Genomic DNA, 16,859 nt, shown 5'->3' with positions numbered 1-16,859 from the left:
ACCTGGAAAATCCTAGAGGGACTAGTACCGAACTTGCACACGAAAATCACTCACTACGAAAGCAAAAGACTTGGCAGACGATGCAACATCCCCCCAATGAAAAGCAGGGGTGTCACTAGCACGTTAAGAGACCATACAATAAGTGTCAGGGGCCCGAGACTGTTCAACTGCCTCCCAGCATACATAAGGGGGATTACCAACAGACCCCTGGCAGTCTTCAAGCTGGCACTGGACAAGCACCTGAAGTCGGTTCCTGACCAGCCGGGCTGTGGCTCGTATGTTGGTTTGCGTGCAGCCAGCAGCAACAGCCTGGTTGATCAGGCTCTGATCCACCAGGAGGCCTGGTCCCAGACCGGGCCGCGGGGGCGTTGACCCCCGGAACTCTCTCCAGGTAAACTCTCAGTTATAAACAGCTCAATCATTTCCCATGATTTGTTAACATTGGAAATGATTTCAAATAGTAATACATTAATAACGCAATATGTCATCACTTGAAGTGACATATAACCACTTTTACCAAATAGGGTTTAGTAATTTATAAGGATTTTTTTTTTTTTAGTAAAGACAAGACCTAGTGCATACTGTTATCTTCTTAAGATTGCTTTTTTGGCATGCTAATGCTTAGAAAATGTCATCACATAAAGTAATTTTATTTAACCCTTTGAGGATCCGTCCCATAGTTCTACGGCTTTGAAGCCAGGATCCAAGCCATAGTTCTACGCCATTAGCTCAGCTCACTCAGATAAGCTGTGAGTGGTAACTTTGGGCCTAGATGTGAGAGAATACATCTGTGGTAAGTGTGCACCACATAAAACAAATCTTGCAGCACGTAGTGCATAATGAGGAAAAAAAAAATGGTACTGTATTTTTCCATTAAAACCGACTTTGTGGTGTTTTTTCGTATGTTTTTTACAGTTGTATTCGCAGTTTCTTGGTCTCATTTGATAGAATGGAAGATATATTACAGAAATAGAGATGATTTTGATTGGTTTTAGTACTGAAAATGGCTTGAAACTGAGCTCAAAGTAGCGATGTAAACAAATGATGTCACATGTCCAATACATGTCAGCTGGTGGGTCTGATGTGCGTTCACAAATGCACTGATATTATTTATACAATTATTACAATATTGCATAACAGTAAATCTTCTATTTTTTGGTGTGAATAAAAAATAAAAATGAAATTCATTTGTAAAGCCTGGAAACGTAACTGATAATCAGAGGAAATGTTATTTTAGTGCCAGAAATGCCTGCATTGTTTATTCTGGACCCTATTTTGAAATTAGAATATTTTGAATTTTGTGTGAAATTGGCCAAATTACCAATTTCTGATCATTTTACTGGGTGGTTGAAACAGTTGACTGGGTGATTTCTTGTGCTCATTCGATAAAATAGAAGTAATACTAGTGAAATAGCTAAGAATTTGGTCAACTGGAATAATGTAATTAACCTAAAATGGGTGTCAAAGTGGGCAAAGTTGTCGATACGTAAATATCGCTTATGCAGCAAAATTCGCGAGAGCGTAATTTTGTCAATTTTCCATCAAATTTTGTACATTTTGTTTTATGACCTTCAGAAAAACATTCTCTACCAAGTTTCAGATTGGGGGTCTGGACCCTGAAAGGGTTAACCATTTGTCTTGCCTTCTAGCCTCATTATCCATGCAGTTTGTTAACTTAGTCATATTTTCCTATTACATTGGTTTATTTTCATGGTAAATTTAATATACTAGTTAAAACTTTTTTAGCATTTCTACTACAGATTGTGATAGTTTGCATATTTATATACTTTAGTTTTAATAACGTTTCTGTTCCTCCATCCTTTTTTCCAGCTTTTTCCTTCATACTGAGTATGTCTATCTGTTAATGCATTTTTATTACCCGCAGTCATTGCTCTGCCACCCAGTTTTAAATTGGAAAGGAAATATTACAGGAAGAACTTAAGAAAAACAGTAGAGAAAAGCAAAGCATATACTGAATATAAATTGTCAAAGTGGGATGTCTGAATGTGTGTGGATGTTGTGCGAATGATAAGAAAGAGATGATTGTGGATGCTATGAATGAGAAGAAGCTGGATGTCCTGGCTTTAAGTGAAACAAAGCTGAATGGGGGTGGGAGAGCTCCAGTGGAGAAAAGTAAATGGGATTAGGTCAGGGGTTTCAAATAGAGCTAAAGAAGGAGTAGCAGTAATGTTGAAGGATAAGCTATGGCAGGAAAAGAGGGAGTATAAATGTATTAATTAAAGGATTATGTGGAGTAAAATAAAGGTTGGATGTGAAAAGTGGGTTATAGTAAGTGTATATGCACCTGGAGAAGAGAGAAGTGAAGTGTAGAGGAGAGAGAGAGAGAGAGAGAGGGAATTGTTGAGTGTGTGGGGAGTTTTGAACCAAGTGTGAGAGTACTTGTGGTTGGGGATTTCAATGCTAAAGTGGGTAAAAATGTTGTGGAGGGAGTAGTAGGTAAATTTGGGGGGCCAGGGTAAATGAAAATGGGGAGCCTTTAATTGAGCTATGTGTAGAAAGAGGCTTGATAATAAGTAATGCATATTTTATGAAAAAGAGGAAAAATAAATATACAAGGTATGATATAGCATGTAATGAAAGTAGTTTTAGATTATATATTGGTGGATAAAAGGTTGATGGGTAGGCTTCAGGATGTACATGTTTATAGAGGGGCAACTGATATATTGGATCATTATTTAGTTGTAGCTGCAGTTAGAGTAAGAGGTAGATGGGACAAAAGGAAAATGGCAACAAGAAGTAAGAGGTGAAAGTGTATAAACTAAGAGAGGAGGAAGTTCGGGTGAGATATAAGCAACTATTGGCAGAAAGGTGGGCTAGTGCAAGTATGAGTAGTGGGGGGTGTTGAAGAGGGTTGGAATAGTTTTAAAAATGCAGTATTAGAATGCGGGGCAGAAGTTTGTGGCTATAGGAGGGTGGGTGCAGGAGGAAAGAGGAGTGATTGGTGGAATAATGAAGTAAAGGGTGTGATAAAACAGAAAAAGGTAGCTTATGAGGGGGTTTTTACAAAGCAGAAGTGTTATAAGAAGAGCAGAGTATATGGAGAGTAAAAGAAAGGTGTAGTTAGTGGTGAGAGAGTGTAAAAGGAGAGCAGATGATAGAGTGGGAGAGGCACTGTCAAGAAATTTTGATGAAAATAAGAAAAAATTTTGGAGTGAGATAAACAAGTTAAGAAAGCCTTGGGAATGAATGGATTTGTCAGTTAAAAACAGAGTAGTGGAGTTAGATGGGGAGATGAAGGTACTGGGTAGATGGCAGAAATATTTTGAGGAACTTTTAAATGTCAACGAAGAAAGGGAGGCGGTAATTTCATGCACTGGCCAGGGAGGTATACCATCTTTTAGGTGTGAAGAAGAGCAGGATGTGAGTGTGGGGAGGTGCATGAGGCATTACGCAGAATGAAAGGGGGTAAAGCAACTGGAACTGACGGGATCAGGACAGAAATATTGAAAGCAGGGGGCGATATAGTGTAGGAGTGGTTGATACTTTTGTTTAATAAATGTATGAAAGAGGGGAAGGTACCTAGTGATTGGCGGAGAGCATGTATAGTCCCTTTATATAAAGGGAAAGGGGACAAAAGAGATTGTAAAAATTATAGAGGAATAAGTTTACTGAGTATACCAGGAAAAGTACATGGTAGGGTTATAATTGAAAGAATTAGAGGTAAGACAGAATGTAGGATTGTGGATGAGCAAGGAGGTTTCAGAGTGGGTAGGGGATGTGTAGATCAAGTGTTTACATTGAAGCATATATGTGAACAGTATTTAGATAAAGGTAGGGAAGTTTTTATTGCATTTATGGATTTAGAAAAGGCATATGAGAGAGTGGAGAGAAGAGCAATGTGGCAGATGTTGCAAGTATATGGAATAGGTGGTAAGTTACTAAATGCTGTAAAGAGCTTTTATGAGGATAGTGAGGCTCAGGTTAGGGTGTGTAGAAGAGAGGGAGAATACTTCCCGGTAAAAGTAGGTCTTAGACAGGGATGTGTAATGTCACCATGGTTGTTTAATATATTTATAGATGGGGTTGTAAAAGAAGTAAATGCTAGGGTGTTTGAACATAAGAACATAAGAACATAAGAACGAAGGAACACTGCAGAAGGCCTACTGGCCCATGCGAGGCAGGTCCAAGTCCCTACCGGCCTAAGCCAATGCACCCAACCTAGTCAGGTCAGGTCACATTGACTTAAGGGAGGAACACGGCAACCGACCTGTTAGCACAAGCTATCAGGTCTAACTCACACCCACCCACATCTACTCATGTATTTATCCAACCTATTTTTAAAGCTACACAACGTTCTGGCCTCTATAACGGTACTTGGGAGTTTGTTCCACTCATCCACAACTCTATTACCAAACCAGTACTTTCCTATATCCCTCCTGAATCTGAATTTTTCCAACTTAAAACCATTGCTGCGAGTCCTGTCTAGGCTAGATATTTTCAGCGCACTATTTACATCCCCTTTATTTATTCCTGTCTTCCACTTATAAACCTCAATCATATCCCCCCTAATTCTACGTCTTTCTAGAGAGTGCAGTTTCAGGGCCCTTAGTCTATCCTCATAGGGAAGGTTTCTGATACATGGGATCATCTTTGTCATCCTCCTTTGTACATTTTCCAGAGAATTTATATCCATTCTGTAATACGGTGACCAAAACTGTGCAGCATAATCTAAATGAGGCCTAACCAAGGATGTATAGAGTTGAAGAACAACCTGAGGACTCCTATTATTTATGCTTCTTGATATGAAGCCAAGGATTCTATTAGCTTTATTGCGAACACTTATGCACTGTTGTCTTGGTTTCAGATTACTGCTAACCAGAACTCCTAAATCTTTTTCGCAATCCGTAATATTAAGATCTACATTATTTAGTTTATATGTGGCATGGTTATTGTCCTGTCCAACATTTAGAACTTTGCATTTGTCTATATTAAACTGCATCTGCCACTTCTCCGACCACTGCATCAGTCTATTCAAATCTTCCTGGAGTGCTCGAATGTCCTCGTCAGAATGAATTCGACGGCCTATTTTGGTGTCATCGGCAAACTTGCCGATGTCGCTCTTTATGCCCTCATCTATGTCGTTTATGTAGATTGTGAACAGCAGGGGGCCCAACACTGACCCCTGTGGAACACCGCTCGTGACGCTTCCCCACTCTGATTTCTCCCCATTTATGCAAACTCTCTGCTGCCTATTTGTCAACCATGCCTCTATCCAGGAAAAAATTTCTCCTCCTATTCCATGTGCTTTAATTTTCCTCAATAGTCTCTGATGTGGGACCCTGTCAAAAGCCTTACTGAAGTCCATATACACAATATCATATTCATTACCATGATCTACCTCCTCAAATACCTTAGTGAAAAAAGTTAATAAATTCGTAAGGCAGGAACGCCCCTTTGTAAAACCATGCTGAGATTCGTTGATTAATTTATGCTTTTCAAGGTGGCTACGAACTGCCTCGGCAATTATTGATTCCATAAATTTTCCCACTATGGAGGTTAGGCTTATTGGTCTATAGTTCGAAGCTAAGGACCTGTCACCTGTTTTGAAAATAGGTATCACATTTGCCATTTTCCACTTATCTGGCACCATGCCAGTTTGTAGTGATATGTTGAAAAGATTAGCCAAAGGTGTGCTAAGCTCCTCTTTACATTCCTTTAGAACCCTTGCATACAGTTCATCAGGGCCTGGGGATTTGTTAGGTTTTAATTTATCTATTTGCCTAAGGACCATGTCACTTGTGACCCTAATAGTGCACAGTTTATTATCGTCCTGTTCTACATAATTTATCATTACTGGAATATCGCTGGTATCCTCCTGTGTAAAAACTGAGAGGAAGTATGTGTTAAAAATTCTACACATTTCCTTATCACTGTCAGTGAGCTGACCCGAGGAACTTTTGAGTGGGCCTATCTTGTCCCTGATCTTACTTCTGTATACCTGAAAGAATCCTTTTGGGTTAGTCTTCGATTCTCTTGCAACTTTAACCTCATAATCTCTTTTTGCTTTTCTAATTCCCTTTTTTATTTCTCTCTTTAACTGAATATATCGATTTCTTAATTGCCCCTCTCCTCTTTTGATTTGCCTATATATGCCTCTCTTTTGACCAATCAGATATTTTAATCTATTGTTCATCCATTTAGGATCATTTTTGTTTGATCTGATTTCCCTATTTGGAACATAATTTGACTGAGCAGCTAGAACTATGCCCTGGAAAGCATCATATCGGCAACCATCACCACCTACCTGACCCCTAGTCAGGTCATTCCAGTTCAGCCCACCTAAGTAATTTTTCAGTCCTATGAAATCAGCCAAGCGAAAGTCAGGGACGGAGACTTGATTGCCATTATTAGGGGAATTCCATGATATGTTAAAACTGAGTGATTTGTGATCACTCTCCCCAAGCTCATCATTAACCTCAAGATTATTAATTAGTGTTTCCCTACTGGCAAGAACCAAGTCAAGGAGGTTATTTCCCCTAGTTGGCTCTGTCACAAACTGTTTTAAAAAACAATCCTGGATCGTATCAAGAAAGTCACCCGACTCTAAATTTCCTGTCAAATTGCTCCAGTCAATCTGTCTATAGTTGAAATCTCCCATTAGCACAACATTTTCGTATGTAGATGCCTTACGAATTTCGTCCCATAGAAGTTTACTGCACTCCCTATCAAGATTTGGGGCCCTGTAAATCACACCCAAAATTAGTTTTTCTCGGCCCTCGAGAAGCTGTAACCAAACAGATTCAGTGGCTGACGCTTCTAATTTAATATCTTGTCTAACACAACAATTTAAATTGTCTCTGACATACATCGCTACTCCACCACCTTTCCTGTTGACCCTGTCAGTGTGGAATAATTTATAGCCTTGTATGTGACATTCAGAGGGCATCTCTCTATCTTTCAGATTGAGCCAGGTCTCTGTTATAGCAATAATATCTATGTTTCCTGCACTTGCAATTAATCTTAGCTCATCTATCTTATTTCTAACACTCCTGCTATTAGTATAGTAAACCTTAAGGGAGCTAGTCCCTTGCTGCCCTCTGCTGTCCCCCTTTGTTTGCTGACCTGTTCTATTGTCTTTATTTATAACTTCATGCTGAATGAATTTTATACATTTACTGTTTCCAACCCTAGTGTTGCAACCTGCTTGTTTCCCACACACACCCATACCTCTATCTTCCATCAGTTTAAAATCATAGGCATTTCACCAATGGCCTTCTCAATCGAGTCTGCAAGTGCTACCACCCCTGCCCCAGAGAGATGAACCCCATCCCTTGCATACATATCATGTTTGCCATAAAAGTTGTTCCAGTTGTCAATGAATGGGATTGCAAGTTCCTTGCAGTATCTGTCTAGCCAGCAATTTACACCAATTGCCCTAGACAACCATTCATTTCCTACTCCCCTTCTAGGCAAGATGCTACATATGATTGGGATCCCTCCCTTAGACTTGGGAGAGGGGTGGGATTAAATTATGGGGAATCAAATTCAAAATGGGAATTGGCACAGTTACGTTTTGCTGATGATTCTGTGCTTATGGGAGATGCTAAAGAAAAATTGCAAAGGTTAGTGGATGAGTTTGAGAATGTGTGTAAAGGTAGAAAGTTGAAAGTGAACATAGAAAAGAGTAAGGTGATGAGGGTATCAAATGATTTAGATAAAGAAAAATTGGATATCAAATTGGGGAGGAGGAGTATGGAAGAAGTGAATGTTTTCAGATACTTGGGAGTTGACGTGTCGGCGGATGGATTTATGAAGGATGAGATTAATCATAGAATTGATGAGGGAAAAAAGGTGAGTGGTGCGTTGAGGTATATGTGGAATCAAAAAACGTTATCTATGGAGGCAAAGAAGGGAATGTATGAAAGTATAGTAGTACCAACACTCTTATATGGATGTGAAGCTTGGGTGGTAAATGCAGCAGCGAGGAGACGGTTGGAGGCAGTGGAGATGTCCTGTCTAAGGGCAATGTGTGGTGTAAATATTATGCAGAAAATTCGGAGAGTGGAAATTAGGAGAAGGTGTGGAGTTAATAAAAGCATTAGTCAGAGGGCAGAAGAGGGGTTGTTGAGGTGGTTTGGTCATTTAGAGAGAATGGATCAAAGTAGAATGACATGGAAAACATATAAATCTATAGGGGAAGGAAGGAGGGGTAGGGGTCGTCCTCGAAAGGGTTGGAAAGAGGGGGTAAAGGAGGTTTTGTGGGCTAGGGGCTTGGACTTCCAGCAAGCGTGCATGAGCATGTTAGATAGGAGTGAATGGAGGCGAATGATACTTGGGACCTGACGATCTGTTGGAGTGTGAGCAGGGTAATATTTAGTGAAGGGATTCAGGGAAACCGGTTATTTTCATATAGTCGGACTTGAGTCCTGAAAATGGGAAGTACAATGCCTGCACTTTAAAGGAGGGGTTTGGGATATTGGCAGTTTGGAGGGATATGTTGTGTATCTTTATACGTACATGTATATGCTTCTAAGCTGTTGTATTCTGAGCACCTCTGCAAAAGCAGTGATAGTGTGTGAATGATGATGAAAGTATTTTCTTTTTGGGGATTTTCTTTCTTTTTTGGGTCACCCTGCCTCGGTGGGAGGCGGCCGATTTGTTGAAAAAAAAAAATATATATATATACAGTGGACCCCCGGTTAACGATTTTAATCCGTGCAAGAGGGCTCATCGTTATGCGAAATAATCGTTATGCGAATGAATTTTCCCCATAAGAAATAATGGAAATAAAATTAATCCGTGCAAGACGCCCAAAAGTATGAAAAAAATTTTTTTTTACCACATGAAATGTTAATTTTAATACACACAAACTGAAAAAGGCATGCACAATTAAATGACACTTACTTTTATTGAAGATCTGGTGATGATTGATGGGATGGGAGGAGGGGAGAGAGTGTGTTAGTGTTTAGAAGGGGAATCCCCTTCCATTAGGACTTGAGGTAGTAAGTCCTTTTCTGGGGTTACTTCCCTTCTTCTTTTAATGCCACTAGGGCCAGCTTCAGAGTCACTGGACTTCTTTTGCACAAGATATCTGTCCATAGTGGCCTGTACCTCTCGTTCCTTTATGACTTGCCTAAAGTGTTTCACAACATTGTCAGTGTAATAATCACCAGCACGGCTTGCAATAGCTGTGTGAGGGTGATTTTCATCCATGAAGGTTTGCACTTCAAGCCACTTAGCACAGATTTCCTTTATCTTTGTAGTAGGCAACTTTCTCTCTCCCCTCCTCTGAACCAGTTTCCTCAGGTCTGGCCTCTTGCTCTTGAAGTTGATCTATCAGCTCATCAGTGGTTAGTTCTTCATTGTCCTCCTCCACCAACTCTTCCACATCCTCCCCACTAACCTCCAACCCCAAGGACTTTCCCAATGCCACAATGGATTCCTCAACTGGCACAGGATTCTCAGGGTTAGCCTCAAACCCTTCAAAATCCCTTTTGTCTACACATTCTGGCCACAGTTTCTTCCAAGCAGAGTTCAAGGTCCTCTTAGTCACTTCCTCCCAAGCCTTACCTATAAGGTTTACACAATTGAGGATATTAAAGTGATCTCTCCAAAACTCTCTTAGAGTCAGTTGAGTTTCTGAGGTCATTACAAAGCACCTTTCAAACAGAGCTTTTGTGTACAGTTTCTTGAAGTTGGAAATAACCTGCTGGTCCATGGGCTGCAGGAGAGGAGTGGTATTAGGAGGCAAAAACTTCACCTTAATGAAGCTCATGTCCCCATAAAGTCGCTCTGCCACGTCTGTAGGATGACCAGGGGCATTGTCTAACACCAGGAGGCACTTAAGTTCTAATTTCTTTTCAGTTAGGTAATTTTTCACATTGGGGGCAAATGCATGGTGTAACCAGTTATAGAAAAATTCCCTAGTGACCCATGCCTTACTGTTTGCCCTCCACAGCACACACAAATTATCCTTGAGGACATTCTTTTGCCTGAACGCTCTGGGAGTTTCAGAGTGATACACTAATAAAGGCTTCACTTTGCAATCACCAGTAGCATTGGCACACATCAACAAAGTAAGCCTGTCTTTCATAGGCTTATGTCCTGGGAGTGCCTTTTCCTCCTGAGTAATGTAGGTCCTGCTTGGCATTTTCTTCCAGAACAGGCCTGTTTCATCACAATTAAACACTTGTTCAGGTTTCAGTCCTTCAGTTTCTATGTACTCCTTGAATTCCTGCACATATTTTTCAGCCGCTTTGTGGTCCGAACTGGCAGCCTCACCATGCCTTATCACACTATGGATGCCACTACGCTTCTTGAATCTCTCAAACCAACCTTTGCTGGCCTTAAATTCACTCACATCATCACTAGTTGCAGGCATTTTTTTAATTAAATCCTCATGCAACTTCCTAGCCTTTTCACATATGATCGCTTGAGAGATGCTATCTCCTGCTATCTGTTTTTCATTTATCCACACCAATAAGAGTCTCTCAACATCTTCCATCACTTGCGATCTTTGTTTCGAAAACACAGTTGAACCTTTGGCAAGAACAGCTTCCTTGATTGTCTTTCTGGTGCCCACAATAGTAGCGATGGTTGATTGGGGTTTCTTGTACAGCTTGACTAGGTCGGCTATACGCACTCCACTTTCATACTTATCAATTATCTCTTTCTTCATCTCTATAGTAATTCTTACCCTTTGAGGTGTAGGGTTGGCACTAGAAGCTTTCTTGGGGCCCATGGTCACTTATTTTCCAGAAACAGCACCGAAAATACTGTAATAATACGAAATATTCCGAGTGTATGCTTGGATGTTACCGCGGAGGCTGGCTGGTAAACAATGGGACGGGGCGGCACATGTGAGGCTGGCTGAGGGCACATTGGACACGTCTCGGACGAAAATCGGTAAGCAGGTTTTTAATCGGTATGCGCGGCAAAAATTTTGCGATAAAAGTAATCGTTATGCGGAAAAATCGCTATGTGATGCCATCGTTATGCGGGGGTCCACTGTATGTATAATGTATATAATACACATACATACGTACACCTACCATCTGACTTACGACAGAGTTCGGTTCCGAGAAACCGGTCGTAAGTCGAAATGATCATAAGTCGAACTTTACTACTGAATATCAACAAAACATTTTTGTAATGACTTTATTTTATTGTTTTATTTTGGTATTTCATGTTTTACTATACTTTTTATGTTGTTAGTACTGTATTTTGTACTGTAAGGTGTAGGATAAACACTGTGTACAACACAGATAGTTGTTTATTTCCCAGAAATTTGGCATAAAAAACACGGTCGTAAATCGAGTGGTCGTAAGTCGAGCAGGTCGTACGTCGGATGGTAGGTGTATTTATTTATTTATTTATTTATTTATTTATTTATTTATTTATTAATTTATTTATTTTAACAAGTCGGCCATCTCCCACCGAGGCAGGGTGACCCAAAAAGAAAGAAAATCCCTAGAAAAGAAAATACTTCCATCATCATTCAACACTTTCACCTCATTCACACATAATCACTGTTTTTGTAGAGGTGCTCAGAATACAACAGTTTAGAAGCATATACGTATAAAGATACACAACGTATCCCTCCAAAACTGCCAATATCCCAAACCCCTCCTTTAACCCCTTCAGGGTCCAAGGCCCAAATCTGAAGTGGTGCCCCAGTGTCCAAGAATTTTCAAAACAAAAATTTTTTCTTTTTTCTTATGAAATGGTAGAGAATCTTGTTGTGAAGGTAATAAAACAAAAAGTACGAAATTTGATGTAAAATTGACGAAATTATGCTCTCGCGAATTTTGATGTGTCAGCGATATTTACGAATCGGCGATTTTGCCGACTTTGACTCCCATTTTAGGCCAATTGCATTATTCCGGTCAACCAAATTCTTAGCTATTTCACTAGTATTACTTCTATTCTATCGATTGAGCACAAGAAATCGCCAAGTCAACTGTTTCAACTACAAATTAAAGTGATCGGAAATTGTTAATTTGGCCAATTTAACACAAAGTTCAAAATATTCCAATTTCAAAATAGGGTCCAGAATAAACAATGTAGGTATTCCTGGAACTAAATTAACATTTCCTCTGTTCATTAGTTACATTTTGAGGCTTTACAAATAAATTCCATTTTAATTTTTTATTCACATAATGAATTTTTATTCACACCAAAAAATAGAAGATTTACTGTTATGCAATACTGTAATAATTGTATAAATATCATCACCATATTTGTGAATGCATATTAGACCCACCAGCTGGCGTGTATTAGACGTGTGAGGTCGTTTGTTTACTCTTGAATATCGGCAAAAATTTAACATTTCTGCTACTTTGAGCTCAGTTTCAAGCCATTTCCAGTGGTAAAACCAATCAAAATTATCTCTATTTCTGTAATATGTCTTCCATTCTATCAAATGAGACCAAGAAATCGCAAATAGAACTATAAAAAACATACGAAAAAACACTGCAAAGTCGCTGTTTTAATCGAAAAATCATGATTTCAGTTTTTTTCTCTCATTATACACAGCGTGCTGCAGGAACTGTTTTATGTGGTGCACACATACCACATAGATGTATTCTCTCATATCTAGGCCCAAATGTACTACTCACAGTTTATCAGAGTGAGCTGAGCTCATGACGTAGATCTACGGTTTGGATCCTGAACGTAAAGCCATAGATCTACGGGACGGACCCTCAAAGGGTTCAAGTGCAGACATTGTACTTCCCATTTCCAGGAGTCAAGTCTGGCTATATAAAAATAACTGGTTTCCCTGAATCCCTTCACTAAATATTACCCTGCTCACACTCCAACAGCTCGTCAGGTCCCAAATACCATTCGTCTCCATTCACTCCTATCTAACACTCATGCATGCTTGCTGGAAGTCCAAGCCCCTTGCCCACAAAACCTCCTTTACCCCCTCCCTCTAACCTTTTTGAGCTATCTTGTTTAGTCTGTGTATAGTCCTTCAGTTTGGTTTTTAAGGGCTACAGTATCATATTGAAAGTATCCTGTCTGTTTATATACTGTATAAGATCATTGTAGTTATTTCTCAGTGTTTTATGGCTGTTTTCACTTGATTTTGACTAATTTCTTTCCAGTCCTTGTTCAGTTTCTTGAAAACTCATTTGATTGGTGGATTAGTGGTTTTATACCATGTAGCAAAAATTGCTATCTCTTATTTCTGCTTTTAGAATTTTGGTCCTTTCTATTCTTTCCTTGATTTTGATTATATCTTCTTTCAATAGGTCTTGCCTAATGGTTATGGATTTGCCGTCTTCATGTTTCCTTAGGTCATTGGCTCTTGTCAGTAAATCTTCCATTTGCCTGACACTGGTGAGTGTTAGTTTTAAGAGCCCAGTTTTTTTCATTTCTTATATTTACAGTATTTTTTTCTATAAGCTGCCACTTGCTATTTTATTCTGAAACCTTCTTTGTGCTTTATCCTATTGATTTGTCGTCTTCCTTGCTATTTCTTTCAGTTTAAGTTTTCATTTCATTAGTCAAAATAGCTGTAATTTGTGGCTGTATTTAAAGACAATTTTTTCCCTTTACTACTTGTTTTCTTTTTTTGGTTTCTGCCTGCTGAATTGGGAAGTTTTTTAGTGTTGTGTTAAGGAACTTGTCTGCCTGATCTCTTGATACCTATGTCTGACTTCATTGTTTCGAAACCTCACTTCCTCCAATTTTTCTTTGCATATTTTTTTTATTTTTATTATAGACAATTTTTATTGTATTTCCAAGATTATTTCTATACCATAAATTCTCAGGACCTCAAATAACCATCCAAATTCACATGATCATATCCTTTTTCCATCATTATCATGGACAGTATCTGATCTGTACATCTGTTAATTTTGCAGTCTTCTTGGCTTGTGCATATTCTATTACATCATTTCCCTCACCCTTTTAAATGTGTTATCTATATACTTTTTATGGTATTTTCAATGTTCATTTTCATATAATTTCTGAGCTAATCCTTAAGAACTGTTACCATCTGTAAAGTTTTTTTTTTATAATACTTTTGAAAGATTTCAGGTTCCCTAAGAGTGATTGTTATAAATGCAAGACCTACAAGAGGCATTTAGTCTAATTAGAGTACTTGAGTAATTGAATTTCTGGCTTGTGATATGTTTTGTCGTTCTTTTCAGCTAATATAATGTACAGCACATTAGGCATGGCAGAACCTGATGGCAACCTAGCTTCATCAAGATCTCGTGGCAGACAACCTGTTCAGGATGACACAGCCACTGTTGGAGATGCACCAGTTGAGGGACAAGCTGGTGTGCAGCGGGATGGAGACACCACAAGAAGGAGAATGGTAGAAAATGGACATGTGGCTGTAGAGACTGTAGATGGGGATTCTGGTTTTACTGAAGAATGGGCCTTGCATCGTGATGAGCGAGCTTTGAGAAGACGAGAACAGGTACATATTACCTGTAGCAGCTTTGATGTGTCCTTGCCAAGTTACCCTTTTATCAGTGATAACTAAAGTTTTTTATTTTTTTTTGCTCGGTTGGTACTATATAAAAATGACATTTAAATTAGATATTCTTTCCATTATGATAATGGGAAGAGAAGTCATTTAATAATTTTTTTTTTTTTTTCAACAAGTCAGCCGTCTCCCACCGAGGCAGGGTGACCCAAAAAAGAAAGAAAATCCCCAAAAAGAAAATGCTTTCATCATCTTTCAATACTTTCACCACACTCACACATAATCACTGTTTTTGCAGAGGTGCTCAGAATACAACAGCTTAGAAGCATATACGTATAAAGATACACAACATATCCCTCCAAACTGCCAATATCCCAAACCCCTCCTTTAAAGTGCAGGCATTGTACTTCCCATTTCCAGGACTCAAGTCCGACTATATGAAAATAACCTGTTTCCCTGAATCCCTTCACTAAATATTACCCTGCTCACACTCCAACAGATCGTCAGGTCCCAAGTACCATTCGTCTCCATTCACTCCTATCTAACACGCTCACGCACACTTGCTGGAAGTCCAAGCCTCTTGCCCACAAAACCTCCTTTACCCCCTCTCTCCAACCCTTTCGAGGACGACCCCTACCTCGCCTTCCTTCCCATATAGATTTATATGCATTCCATGTTATTCTACTTTGATCCATTCTCTCTAAATGACCAAACCACCTCAACAACCCCTCTTCTCCCCTCTGACTAATACTTTTATTAACTCCACACCTTTTCCTAATTTCCACACTCCGAATTTTCTGCATAATATTTACACCACACATTGCCCTTAGACAGGACATCTCCACTGCCTCCAACTGTCTCCTCGCTGCTGCATTTACCACCCAAGCTTCACACCCATATAAGAGTGTTGGTACTACTATACTTTCATACATTCCCTTCTTTGCCTCCATAGATAACGTTTTTTGACTCCACATATACCTCGATGCACCACTCGCCTTTTTTCCCTCATCAATTCTATGATTAACCTCATCCTTCATAAATCCATCCGCCGACACGTCAACTCCCAAGTATCTGAAAACATTCACTTCTTCCGTACTCCTCCTCCCCAATTTGATATCCAGTTTTTCTTTATCTAAATCATTTGATACCCTCATCACCTTACTCTTTTCTATGTTCACTTTCAACTTTCTACCTTTACACACATTCCCAAACTCATCCACTAACTTTTGCAATTTTTCTTTAGAATCTCCCATAAGCACAGTATCATCAGCAAAAAGTAACTGTGTTAATTCCCATTTTGAATTTGATTCCCCATAATTTAATTCCACCCCTCTCCCGAACACCCTAGCATTTACTTCCTTTACAACCCCATCTATAAATATATTAAACAACCATGGTGACATTACACATCCCTGTCTAAGACCTACTTTTACCGGGAAGTAGTCTCCCTCTCTTCTACACACCCTAACCTGAGCCTCACTATCCTCATAAAAACTCTTTACAGCATTTAGTAACTTACCACCTATTCCATATACTTGCAACATCTGCCACGTTGCTCCCCTATCCACTCTATCATATGCCTTTTCTAAATCCATAAATGCAATAAAAACTCCCTACCTTTATCTAAATACTGTTCACATATATGCTTCAATGTAAACACTTAGATCTACACATCCCTTACCCACTCTGAAACCTCCTTGCTCATCTGCAATCCTACATTCTGTCTTACCTCTAATTCTTTCAATTATAACCCTACTGTACACTTTTCCTGGTATACTCAATAAACTTATTCCTCTATAATTTTTACAATCTCTTTTGTCCCCTTTCCCTTTATATGAAGGGACTATACATGCTCTCCGCCAATCCCTAGGTACCTTCCCCTCTTTCATACATTTATTAAACAAAAGTACCAACCACTCCAACACTATATCCCCCCCTGCTTTTAACATTTCTGTCATGATCCCATCAGTTCCAGCTGCTTTACCCCCTTTCATTCTACGTAATGCTTCGCGTACCTCCCCCACACTTACATTCTGCTCTTCTTCACTCCTAAAAGATGGTATACCTCCCTGACCAGTGCATGAAATTACCACCTCCCTTTCTTCCTCAACATTTAAAAGTTCCTCAAAATATTACATAAGAACATAAGAAAGGAGGAACACTGCAGGAGGCCTGCTGGCCCATACTGGGCAGGTCCTTTACAATTCATCCCACTAACAAAACATTTGCCCAACCCAATTTTCAATGCCACCCAAGAAATAAGCTCTGATGTGAAAGTCCCACTCAAATCCAACCCCTCCCACTCATGTACTTATCCAACCTAGATTTGAAACTACCCAAAGTCCCAGCCTCAATAACCCAACTAGGTAGACTGTTCCACTCATCAACTACCCTATTTCCAAACCAATACTTTCCTATGTCCTTTCTAAATCTAGACTTATCTAATTTAAATCCATTA

At 39.4% G+C, this 16,859-nt stretch overlaps 1 protein-coding gene across 1 annotated transcript in view; it reads left to right on the top strand.

Annotated features, from left to right (window-relative positions):
• LOC128693570 (presenilin-1) overlaps positions 1-16,859 on the top strand; it is a 47,201-nt gene that overhangs the window by 18,856 nt on the left and 11,486 nt on the right. The window contains exon 8 of the mRNA XM_053783351.2: positions 14,118-14,392. Within this exon, the coding sequence (XP_053639326.2) occupies positions 14,118-14,392 (275 nt within the window). The remainder of the gene's footprint in view (positions 1-14,117; positions 14,393-16,859) is intronic.

Source organism: Cherax quadricarinatus, unplaced genomic scaffold (assembly GCF_038502225.1).
Source record: "Cherax quadricarinatus isolate ZL_2023a unplaced genomic scaffold, ASM3850222v1 Contig160, whole genome shotgun sequence".
Classification (NCBI taxonomy): Eukaryota; Metazoa; Arthropoda; class Malacostraca; order Decapoda; family Parastacidae; genus Cherax; species Cherax quadricarinatus.
Note: the sequence above shows the minus strand (reverse complement) of the source record. Positions and strands in the feature narration are given on the sequence as shown.